Raw genomic sequence first — 13,160 nt, 5'->3', positions numbered from 1 at the left:
ATCATCAGCCTGTTTCAAATACACTTTCATCAATTTTGGAAATACCCTTGCTCATTGAGTAGTGGGTATATGATATCTATATACATAAGTAAAGGTCATTGTATGTACATGTGTTTCACATCTCCTCCTAAACCAGTGGAGTGATTTCAGCCAAACTTGGTACACTTACAATTTAAGATAAGAAGACGAACTGCGTAAGAGTAAGATACCCCTAGCACCCTTAGGGGCGGAGGTGAGAGGGGTTGAGATAAAAAATAATTGAAAATATGATGAATCCATAGTTTCTGGGGTCGCTGAGATGAACAGTGAGACTTCAGACTTTTTTAAAGTCCAGGTCCAGTCCCTTTGGGAGAAGGAGTGAGAAAGAGTGAAAAAAGAAAATGACCAACTTTATGGATGTATGTGGGTATGTTCCAGCATAGCTGCCACCTAAATTTGGTACAAATATTAATAACTGTCTGTAAAAGAAAAATAACCTTGGGGCAAGATACCCCTAGAACCCGTAAGGGAGGTGGGTGCGTGTGAAACATAAATAAAACTGAAAATGACAGATGTTAGTGTCAAGTCCATAGTTTTTGGGACTACTGGAGCGATTTTAACCAAACTTGGTACAATTGTGACTTACTATTCGTATCAGGAGACAAACTGCTTGGGTGTATGACACCACTAGCACCCCAGAGGTGGGGGGTCCCCATAAGGCCCGTTATTAACTTCAGAAGTAGTCCGACGTACAAAATATCCCAATTTATTCACAATTTTCTTAAAACACATTATTCCTTTCAAGCTAACATGTCAGTTAAAAATTCCCTGGAATTCTGCAATAGAATAAAAAATCACCAACAAAATCAAAGTTGGTGGTGTTCAATCAGTACTTCATACTAATCTTAACCTATGGTATCGAAATCTGCATCCTCACTAAGAAAGATTCATCAAGTTTGCAGGCATCTGAGATGAAGTTCCTTAGGTCCACAATTCAAAAAACCAAACTGGACAAGTTAAGGAATGATGTGGTTAGGAAGGAAGCTGGGATTGAGACACAATTGTTAGATCGGGTGAGCATGTCCTGACTGAGGTGGTTTGGGCATGTAATGAGGATGGAGCCTACAAAGACAGCATATGTTAATTTGGAGAGACATGTGGCCAGAAAATGGATGCTGGGGAGAACAAGAACACTGGATGGACATCGTAAAGATGGACATTGCAGATTGGAGAAGGAAACTGGAGGACATCATTAAAAACAGAACGTATCTCAATAAGACAGAATGGAAGAGGCTTGCCAACAGTACCCGGGGAACTGGAACTGTAAAATGATGATGATGATGATTGTGATGTTATTTGTGCAGTGTAGGTTCAACTGCTGTGACTACTCCTTGACTAATTTTCCCACTTTTTAACAAACAAAAACACAAAATGAAACCATAAAGTATTTGAAAGTAGCTTTTGGTACATATATTTCATAATATGGAACTAATGTGTAGGGAGCGGAGTAGCCACGCTATGGCTATGGAGCCAAGCTCTACATTTGGGAGACAGAAATTCAATCTCCACTATCCACTATCCTGAGGATGATTTTCTATGATTCCCTATTTTCATGTCCAGACAAATCCCGGGACAGTTCCTATTCGTTGGCCACAGACGATTCCTTCCACGTCCTTACCCAGTTTCCTTCACCACCATTCATTTCATATTCATTAGCTCCTCAACTGAGGTTGACATCAGGAAGGGCATCTGGCCGTACGAATATTCATCCATATATTCATCTCACATCATCCCCGACCCCATAATCAGGAAATATGACTAACAGGTAGACGTACAGAGAAAAAAAGGGTGCTTAAAATTAATCATTATCAGATCATACGATAGAGTGTTCCTTGTGACATTCTTCCAGTGAAAAAGTGATGAGACGATGTTTATTTTGTCATAAAACTACTTCAGAGTTGGATTTCCGCTCTTAAACAAGGTATGTGGTTAATTTGGGTATATTTTTAGTGATTTAGTAAATGTTTGGAAATTTTGCATGCATTTTTTATTTTTTAATCTTTTTGCCACCTATGGCCGTGAATTACCACCACCCATGAAGGGTTAACAAACACATTCATTCAAAAAGGCACGCAATGATAAAAATAGCCTGACATCATCCTCAAAGAGTGTAAGACTGCAATTCATGAAGCTATGACTGAAATTGTGGGGTGTAAAGTGTTATGTGAGCAGTATGTGTCCAAAATATTAATAGATGAATATAAAATAAAATGGATGGGTTGTACTCTTGACTTTCTCTCAGGCTAAGGAGAAGGATACAGGTTTTGAAATTTCACCAGATGCATGAATCCTAGCAAGTTACTCAATGCCACCACAACACATTCCTCAAAGAATAAACATTTCAAAATAATTATAGTTAAGAGAAAATTATTTAGGGCAAACAGCACAACTTTGATAAGCCATTTAAAACAACTTGAGTTCTACAATAAAATGACACAATGTATATCCGGCCATTATGCATTCATATAATGTCCTTTTTAATGAATATAGATGCTTGCCAATTTGATGAACTGAGAAGAAAGAAGTACCTTGTCAGGCACAGAGAAGAAATTTGTTTGATGAGAGAATCCACCCATTAAGATGGCAGTATATGAACATATGGAATTTATCTATGTATACTTACGTTTGTCCTTGGTCTTTGTTTCTATAACTCCTTCCACATATATTTGTCTGTCATTGTGCTTATCCCTTGTATACATCTTATTCACCTTTCTGTTTATTTTATCCTTCTTTTTATAGGCTCACCATTATAACCTGATTACCAGTAAATGATTTCCTTTGCTTGTAAAATCTAATATTAGATGTCTCATGGGAGAATATTTTGAAATGCTACACAAATGTAGATGATATACTTGCCTCTTGCTGCTAGGTTGTTGATGGGTTTTGGTTCCTCATCAGAACTTCTGCCATACTGGACGGATGCCGACCGCCTGCCTCCATTGTAGACACTACTACCGTAGGAGGATATAGAGTTCTGCGGAGTAAGCTGTTTGTGGAAGGCTGGCCTGGGTCGGCAGGAACTAGAGATAGAATTCTGTCTAGTGAGGGAACCCACCCATGCAACCTAGGAAAATAGCACATGTATGAGTCAAAAACATGCTTCAGAGGATTGACTAATATGTGATTCATTTTATTAATTTTTTCCATGCTATAAAATCTATCAATGATTAGGAAATAAATATTGAAATAATTCTCATATTATTATTACAAATATTTTTTAAACATATTGTTTTGGCCTGTTAGGAGTACGGCTAACACTTGTATGTCTTTCTGTAATGGAGAATGCAGTTCTTTGCTCTTGGGACCACTTTGCAAAAGGTCGTCTTCTCGTGCTTCCTGGAAGATCCTTTTAACTCATGTACCAGGTCCTGAACTTACTCCTTTCTTGTACCAGTGTTTCAGAGACACCAGCCACATCCTCCTTCACTGCAGTTGCCCATGTAGAAGAACATTTCCAGTTCATGAGGAGATCAAGAATTCTTTGAGGTATTCTGGTGTTAGTCATTCGAGACAGGCAACCATAAAACATAAGATGGTGCTTACTCATAACAAGTGAGAGCTTTCCAAGTTAGGAACACAGCTCTGCATTTGTCCTCAAGTAATATTTGCCCTCAGGATTTTGACATGGGCCAAGGATCTATTTATTTATTTATTTATTTATTTATTTATTTATTTATTTATTTATTTATTTATTTATTTAGTCTGATCCAGGACACCCTAGATTTGCCATAAGACACAGAATAATACACAATAACAATTTTGAGGGAAGATAAAAAGATTAATGTTTTAAAAAAATGATAGGTTACAATTAACCATGTTAAATGGCATGAACTCCATATAAATGGTGACGAAGAATCGAAACGGAGTATTTGATGAGTGAGACGACTATCTCATCTTGTAGGCTTCTCGCTAGTTTATATTTTTGTCGCCATGTGACGAAAGATTTGGGAATTGTTCCCCTCGCACCAAAGAAAAGTCCAGTCACCGTAATTTTTTTAAGCTTATACGACTCAAGAAAGAAAGGGATGGTTGGATTATAGATATCCTTTTTCTCATTGTCTACGTCAGTCGGCTGAGAGGCTGAAGATTCAAAGCGTACCGTAGGATCAATAATTTCTGCTTCGTTCCTCCGTCTGTCAATCACTATAATATCAATCCTGCGAGTGCTGCCCCCTTTGGCGAGGCAGTGGACTTCTTTGTACACTTCTAGATTTTTGAGACGAAGAGCATTAGCAATCAGGTTTCTGATGATGTTATGGCGTTTGATCCTAAGCAGTTCTCCTTGAGGGCAACTCCCCAGCACATGTGGTAAGGTTTCATACTCATTGCAGTGTCTGCAGTGGCCTGTGCTGGTAGAACATCCCGGCAGAGTACGTACTGGTGCAACCATTGCAGTCATCTTCAACATCTCCCTCCATTCCGAACAAGTTAAACCATCTCTTCTGGTAACCCAAGAATTAGCAGCAGGAACTTGAGCAAATAACTCAACACCTCTTCCTTTTTGTGGATATGCACACCAAGCTTCAAATTCGCGTGTTCTAAGTATATCGCGCAGTTGTCTAACAGATTTCGTTGATGTCTCTTCATTGAGTTGAAGTTCAGATAGGCAGCGAGTTTTTATTGCTGTGAAATTTCGAACAGCATTTACGTGCGAATCATTCACAGCTTCTAGCTTAAGATTGATGTTCAGCTGTTGAAGGTACGCTTCCCAAGTAGCGCGCATTAGTGCTAACCCTTTATATTTGTGGCTCGAATAGATCATACTTGTCGGTGTGTCACTCGGAAGTTGTAGAATTTCTTTAAGTGCGCTTCTGATCATGTTGTCGGCTTTCAACAGACTTGATTTGGGAATTTTCTCTACTGATAATTGAGTTTGTGGTAGTGAAGAACTGTTTCTGTGCATTGCCTGATATTTGAGGTTCTTTGCTGGTGCATTAACGGAATTAATCTCCCCAAAATACTTAAAATGAATGCATTTGATTTTTCCATATCTGGTATCAAAAAATGCAGTGGTATAGTGATGGTTCGACATCATTACTTCAGTTTAAAAAAAAAAGATATCTAGAGACTTACAGCTTCAGCTACTTCCTGTAATGTTTTAACCTGGAGGTGGGAGATGTTGAGATCATCTGTCATTAGACTACGTCATCTGCAAAAGCTAGGCAATTGATGTTCACTGCTTTGGATCTGGTGCCCAGCCTAATAATGTTATAGGGAAGTCTCTTCCTCCATTCACAGGTGACCTTTACAAGAACACAGTTGAAAAGAATGGGTGAGAGCCCATTGCCTTGATGAACACCGATCTTAACACATTGAGGTCGAAGACTGTAGGCCATATGGGCTGTGTCATTTATTGTGAAGAACAAAGTCTGCACGGCGCATGTTCTCTGGTTTTCATTGTTGTTACTATGAAACAAACATACTATGTCCATTGATCAGCACTATATTATAAGATTTTATTCATACAGTTCTTAAAAAAATATAGATGGCAGGAAACTACAGCTCTTCTTCCTTTCAAATCATGTCAGAGCTGTGTCAACTCGACAGCAGTGTGTGCATAATGGTGGCTGTATGCCAAAGTAGAGTGAATGACAGTGATTTATACCAACTGAACAGACCAAACAGACTCATTATTACATAGATATATCTCTTGTATAAACAATTATGAATGGCCTAAAAACCAAATAAACTCAATATCAGCATATTTTATTAGTTAAGGGTATATATTGAACTAATAAAAACCCCTACTAAATTCAATCCACTTTTTCCATGGTAAGGATCTATCAATTGTATTACAGTTTTTACAGATATGAAGTAGAAAGTCTGAACTCAAATACAGTGAAATAAAAAATTACCTAAGTTGAAAACTAGTATTTAATTTTAAAATACAAAATTAATGAAAAATAGCCAGTCCAGAGGATTAAAATGTATGAAATTGAGCAAGATCTCAATGTGTTAATCTCCAAGAATGTCCGGCTCAATTGCTAAATGGTTAGCATGCTGGCCTTTGGTCACAGGTCTCTCCGGAGGCCACACGCCATTATTATTTATCTCAAAGAGTCTAGAGATCTCCCCTGTACTTTTCACTTGTGAATAGGTGTTAGTCAGAATTTGTTTGATGACTGAATGAGTCTTGTTGTTCATGCCCATCTCTTTGAGAATATCAAAAAGACTGAATTGGTCGACTGAGTCATAGGCCTTCATGAAATCAACAAAAACAAATACAAGCGATTTGGTATGTGAGAAAGACCTCTACATGGCATATTCTGTGCAACATTCTTTAGCAGAGCGGCTAACTTTCTTGATTGTCAAGTCTCTATAATACTTTTGAAACGAGTAGCTTTTCTTAAAATCTGTCCCTTTGAGGGCAAAACGAATCAGCTCTCATAGTGAAGTCACTGAATATTGAAGGTTTCTCATCAAGCAAAGCTGCAGTAATGGCTGATGTGGGCTCAACATTCAAGTGTGACGTCCTCTGTATCCAGGGCAAAACAAGGGCATATCGGGAAGACCTGTCTGATTTTCAGCTGGCAACACTTACAACCTTAGAATAGATCATCATATTATATCTGAGACTATAAGCCCTTCTTATCTGTTGTCAGTGTACAGTAAATATTTATACTTAATATTTCCATATGTTAAATAAATAAATAAATAAATATCATTGTGTTGAAATATTATCAAAAAGGACCTGCATCTACATTTTTACTGTTTTGCGTGCATTAAAGTGTCCAGATGATCCTTTGTGTGTTGAGTTCTGCCGATGGTTTCTGAGTAAAGTGGAGTCAGGACTTTTGGACCCTTGGTTTTTCATTTCTTCAGATGAGGCTATTTCTAGCATTTTCTGTGATGTTCATTAAAAAGGGTCAATCCCACATCAGTACTATTGTAAATATTTTCCGGACCAGTTTTAATTTTCCCACCCAGTGTAACTACATACATGCAACACTGGAAATTAACCATGAACTTGATAACTATAATAGAGATATGGTTACACTTTTTAATAGTGAACAAAAATCGTGTAACTACTGCTAATAAAAGCGGTACACAAATTCACAAGCAGTCATGTTTTTCAACCTGATTGTATTATCATTATTATAAAATACTGTACTCAAAATGACACAAATATTATTTGATAAGATAGTAGAGATATAAAAATACATGTAGAAATGGTGATTTTTGTTAATTAAAAGTCTTCCTTTCATCAGCATGTACTTAACTATTACCTGAGGAAGGGGGCAATAGGCCATAGATGGGGAAGCATCGTGACTCCTGATGGAGTTCTGAGGACTCAGACCACGGTTGTTACATGTATACCGCCTATGGTTGTTTGGAGTCCCCTGTGTGTCATTCCTGATGGTGCCCACAAGTCCGCCATTACAATGTGAATGATCACCACAGTGGCTGAAACAGTGGGATAATGCTAGCAAAGTAGTATCAACTGCCTATAAACTAAGTTGAATTCCATCACTACAATAGTTATCATTGAAACTAAAATAAAGTACCAATCAATTAATCACATACAAAACCATAATTCAATTATAAACACCTAGTTTGACTTTGCAGTTGATGGACAATATAAGAGAAATTTTCAATGATCAAATTCTTGATGACTTTATTTCAATTTCTAGATAGTGTAACACCAAGTCAAAGACACAACCTTTCATTTGATTCATAATTCAGGCCATTGACTTTGAAGTTGGACCATATTTGTGTGATGCCTTCATCTGTCAGATTTGGGGGAGTAGATGAAGCACGACATTGAGTTAAGTTAGCTGAGCTGCATTGGGTTGAACATAATTCTGCATTATGATTAATGTTCCAGCAAAAGAAACTGAATAACAGGGTTAGATTTCTGAAGGCTGGAATGATCCAGTATTTATCAGCACAACTATGAGGTACAGTATTCTCTCGATTATCCGGCCTAATGACCAGGATGAATTGCACAGATAGTCGGAAAACACGGATAATCTTAAAGCATGTGTTTATTGCAAGAAAAATGCCTTCTATAATTTTTTAAAATACAGAACCATATAAAGTAGGATATAATATATTTATAAAAATAACTCACCCACATTATTCTGCTCTGAAAAAGTCTGTAATGGTTCTCTGCTCTTGGTTGTTCATCTGCTTCCTTACTTCAAGATGTATTTTGCGTATGGTAAAAATGTCACCATATTCAAAACCCCTTTGTCCCATATAATCCAACAGGGTATCTATACACTGTAGAGCCACAGAGTGAGAAACACTTTGATCATCTTCTTTTACTTCAACCTCACTTAAGCTATCAACATCACTACCACATCCATCACAGACATTAACAATGTCTTCATCACTTCACTGTTGAAAGCCTTGTTCACATGAGTCACTCAAAAACCATTCAGTTAAGTTATCCTAGTCAATTTCTTCGATCCCTTCAGATTTATTAGCATTAACAAGAATTTCTTGAGAACTGTTTTCGTGGATATCTTGTTCTTCTATGTGTGGTAGAATTTTCCTCCATGATCGTGATAAGGTGCATGGTTTTACTTTTCCCCAGGCTGTTACAATTCCAAGTACTGCATCCAATAAAGAATATTGTTTCCAGAAATTTGACAAAGTAACAACATTTTCTTCCATCAAATTTTTCAGGGGTTCAGATCTATAGTGTTGCTTCACAGATGCAATTACGCCCTGATCCATAGGCTGTATCAGTGCCGTCACATCCGGAGGAAGAAATTTGGCAACAATGACTGCATTGTCTGAAGTTAACACACTTTCATTTGGATGTGAATGAGCACTGTTAATCCGCAAACCGGATAATCTGCACCCGGATACTCAAGAGTATACTGTACTTTGTTAAGAAGAAAGCCACACCTTTTTCATGTCAACTCATTTAATACAACTTATAATATCTGATTACAGGTATGTTATAGTGTCACAGTTTGTGTTTTGGACAGATTGAAATACTATAATTTGTATGAATGAGGTACTGCATTTATTTAGCCAAACTGAAGTTATGGAGCAGATTCCCCGAAACATAACTTTGGCAAGTGGCTGATCAAAGACTATTAAGGGGGAATTCTACATCTGAGGTGCATTCTTTCCTACTTTCTGCAAGAGAGAAGCTACCATACCGAACGAGATATAACCAGAAGATTTCTAATACCATACAATGGGGTCAATCTTATCCTCTTCTTATACTTTTGCAGCTTTTTCCACTCTATGTAGAGTTGCTGTTCTTAATGAGTCTTCTTCACTGTTGCCTGTTGTGGGCATCTTCAGCATCTAGTTTCTTCTTCATCAGGTCTTCCTTGACCCACTTCATCCACCTTTTCTTTGCTTCCTCTCGCCTGAATATCCATCTGTATGACCATTCTCCCATATTCCTACTCCTTTCTAATTACACGTCCAAACCACCTGCCTTGCCTCCTGTATCTTCACTCCTATACTGATAACCTTCACTGTCCTCTCCATGTAGTCATTCCTCAGCCTGTCATTTCTGGTCACTGAGCACTGAAGCATTCTCTTCTCTGTTATTTCCATTCGGCTTATGTGTGCTTTCGTCAGGGGTACTGCTTCAAGTTACACTGGTCTTACTACTGTCTTTAGACTTTACCACTATGTTACTCTCCTTTCACATATGACTCCCACCATATCCCTCCAGCGCTGCTATCTGGCTTGGATTCTCTATCTCACTTCATTCTCTAAATCACCATCTTTGTTCACTATTGAACTCATTTATTTAAAATCTTCTACTTTTGTGATAGAATCTTTATTTATCTCCAGGTCCTTCTGGTCATCTGCCTCAATGGGTCAATCTTATATTTTTTTAAATGGTTGATGTGTGGATGAATGCACTTTTATAGTGTGTATGCTCTTGTTTACATTTGTAAATTTTCTAGTAAATTCAGTAGTTTAATCCCTACACTTTTGGTTTTATTATGCTTTGAATGATTGCACACTTGCATTAGTTATAGACTTCCCATGACACATTTGCAGAATTTAATCAAAAGAGCCTCCTCTGAAATTTACATGTGAACAAATTAGACTAGTTTAAATTTATTTCAGTTTACATTATGACAGTCAATTGTTGTAAATAAGCTCACTGGACAAAAAATTAGTCATCCCTGGAGAAATCATTACAAGCATAATTTAATATTGTGTAACTCCGCCTCTGGACTTGATAACCACCTGGATTTGGTTAGGAAGTGAGTCCACAAGGTTGTACAGGTATGTCGCATCCAGGTTAAGCCACTCGCTGGGGATTCGATCATGTTATTCGACCAAATTATGGGGATGCTAATGTCAGCATTTTACTGGCTGTTCCAACATATCCCATACATTGTCAATGGGGTTCAAATCTGGTGATTTTGCAGGCCAGTCAAGATGTAATAGGGTGGGGGAGTATTCATAAAACCAGTCACATATGCAAGCCGGATGAACTTTGCTGTTATCTTAAAATTTGGGATATTAATAGTATACTCATCTTGCAGATGTTGACTGAAATGCAACACCTGATTATCCAAAACGTTTAAATAAACATGCTGGTTCATATTAGTGGTTATCTCAGTGTGCAAGCCCAATCCATGGTGTAAAAAACACCCCCAAAACATCACAGACCCACCTGCGGCTTGAACTTGACCTTGCACATATCCAGGATGAAATGCTTCATTTGGCCTTCTGTGCATGCAATGACGTGCATCCTTGGAATACAGGCAAAAACGTGAGTCGTCAGACCACATTATGTTCTACCAGTCAGCTACTGTCCACGTTCAATGATTTCTAGCCCATTGAAGTTGAGCAGCTTTATGTGCCTGTGTGAGCAATGGCCTCTTGTCCATCCCTCCCCCTCCCTTTTTAGCTCATTACATCATTATCTTAATAAACAATAGTTTTTTAAGTTCTGAGATACTTTTAGAAAAGCTATGTATTAGTACATTTTTATTATCTTCACATAAACAAGGAGTATGCAGTTGAGCATGGGACTCATTTGCTGCACCATCTGTACAAGTTTAATGATCCATCTGTGCGTGCACACTAGGGTGACTAAATTTTGTCCGGTCAGCTTATATACAGACAGTTGGAAAGTGAGTTAATATAGGTAAGGTTTGAGCTATGAGTGTAAAGATTTATTATTTCAAATTTGAACTAAGCAAAAGTAGTTTAATTCACTTGATTACAGTCATTGATAACCATTATGTAAATTATGATATTAAATAAAATTTGAATTTAAATCTAAACAAGTTTAGTGTTTAAAGGAAATTAATAGCAATATTGAATTGCCTCATAAGGACAGTCAGGCTTGCAGCTTTTAAAACTTATAATAGTTTACCATGGACACTCAGATTGTTAGGGTGAAAGGAAACACTTTTCTGAAAATAATGAAATACAAATTGAGGCAGTGAGTGAGAGAGTGGCCTATGCCAGAGTTGGGTGGAACTGAGATATTTAGAGTTTTGTGTTTGCTCTAATAATGGGAAAATCATTCCTATTAACATATAATTTATTGTTTACCATTTCAAAGCATACATTTCAAACTCTTTAGGAAAATTATTTACAGGGTGTAATTCCATCATTTAACCGGTCCCTTAGGCCCTTTCCACCTGCAAACAACCAAATGAAATAACCTTGCATTACTACCTATAGGTTTGCTAACAGTACCTACCCAAGAATTTCCTTCATTACCTGGTTGCTATAAAACATTTAGTCCTTTATAACAGTCCGGCTCCATGGCTAAATGGTTAGCGTGCTGGCCTTTGGCCACAGGGTCCCGGGTTCGATTCTCGGTGGGGTCAGCAATTTTAACCATCATTGGTTAAATTCGCTGCCACGAGGGCTGGGTGTATGTGTCATTTTCCTCATTTCATCTTCATCACGACGCGCAGGTCGCCCACGGGATTCAAATCAAAAGATCTGAACCTGGTGAGCTGAACATGTCCTCTGACACCCCCGGCACTAATAGCCATATGCCATTTCATTTCATCAAGCAGTAGTCACAGTTTCCTTCGAGGCATTCAAATCGAAATGCAGAGAGAAGATTGTATGCTGCAGTTGCCCTTACTTGATGTAGCTGTATCCCTAGAGGTATGATATCTTCTTCTTTAGCTTGCCATTCGTAGCACACTTTGCATGTATCTGTGTGAGGCATTTTGAAGCTGATATTAAATTTCGTATTAAATATAGTCCTGTATGTGCCACAACTAACATTCTTCATGCCAGTATTATCTCTTTCTTCTCTGTATACCGTACATCTCTGCAACTGATTTCACAACTGGAATGAATTTTTTTGGAATCTTCTTACTTAGTGACTTACATACAAGGGAATTTTTTCTTAATATGGTATATTACTGATTTCTCATCTTCATCACTTATGCTTCTAATTACCGTGCTTACCTCTGAGATCCACATGAGGTAATACTATCGAGCTGGTACATGATGATGATCCTTCGCGTTCAGATTCGCCTCCTTCCGACACATTAACGTGTACTGTAATCCGAAGTTTCTACACACTTTAGCCCTTTTGCACTTATCATCATTTCTAAGTCATTTTTAGGTTTTTCACAGCTACTCACTATTACTTCTCCTTCACCGGCCGCCATTTTGTACACAACTAACACGTGTTTGAGAATAAGCGCAGCGATTGGCCAGCTTGCATAGCCGACAGACAGCGCACACATTGAATGCTTCTAGCTGCTTGGCATAGCTCACTCTCTCGCAGCATAAACGTGAGATGAGTAATTCACAGAAAATATGTTCTTTAAAAAAGAAAGGAAGGAGCCTGCGGAAGTCTTTGATATTTTGCACACTGAAAGATGAATGTAAGTCCTACACAAGGGTACCAATAACTCAATTTTGACAAAATCTCGGCATAGCCCACTCTCTCACTCACTGCCTCAATTGCATTTCTATAATGAGGTACGGTAGTTGATATTTATGGTTTGATTATAACATTAATAAACAACAATTTGTAAAATCTTCCACAAGGATAAATTCAGCATGTTAAATACTCATGCATCAGAGGAAAATTTTCAAAAGAGAAATGTACTTGGATTGCATGGACATTTCCTTATTATACTTCTTGAATTCCAGTCTGTACTCTTTAATCAGTATGAACTTCATGACAGATCTGGAATTGAGCC

The 13,160-nt window shown here is 37.8% G+C and overlaps 1 protein-coding gene across 1 annotated transcript in view; it reads right to left on the bottom strand.

Moving 5' to 3' along the window:
* The window catches only part of Ca-alpha1T (Ca[2+]-channel protein alpha[[1]] subunit T), a 614,336-nt gene that overhangs the window by 94,142 nt on the left and 507,034 nt on the right, over nt 1-13,160 (bottom strand). Inside the window, exons 23-25 of the mRNA XM_068228299.1 lie at nt 9,338-9,340; nt 7,266-7,443; nt 2,896-3,103 (exon numbers count right to left, since the gene is read on the bottom strand). Coding sequence (XP_068084400.1) covers nt 2,896-3,103; nt 7,266-7,443; nt 9,338-9,340 — 389 coding nt within the window. The remainder of the gene's footprint in view (nt 1-2,895; nt 3,104-7,265; nt 7,444-9,337; nt 9,341-13,160) is intronic.

This window comes from Anabrus simplex, chromosome 6 (assembly GCF_040414725.1).
Source record: "Anabrus simplex isolate iqAnaSimp1 chromosome 6, ASM4041472v1, whole genome shotgun sequence".
Lineage (NCBI taxonomy): Eukaryota > Metazoa > Arthropoda > Insecta > Orthoptera > Tettigoniidae > Anabrus > Anabrus simplex.
The sequence above is the reverse complement of the archived record's forward strand: the minus strand, read 5'-3'. Positions and strand labels throughout refer to the sequence as shown.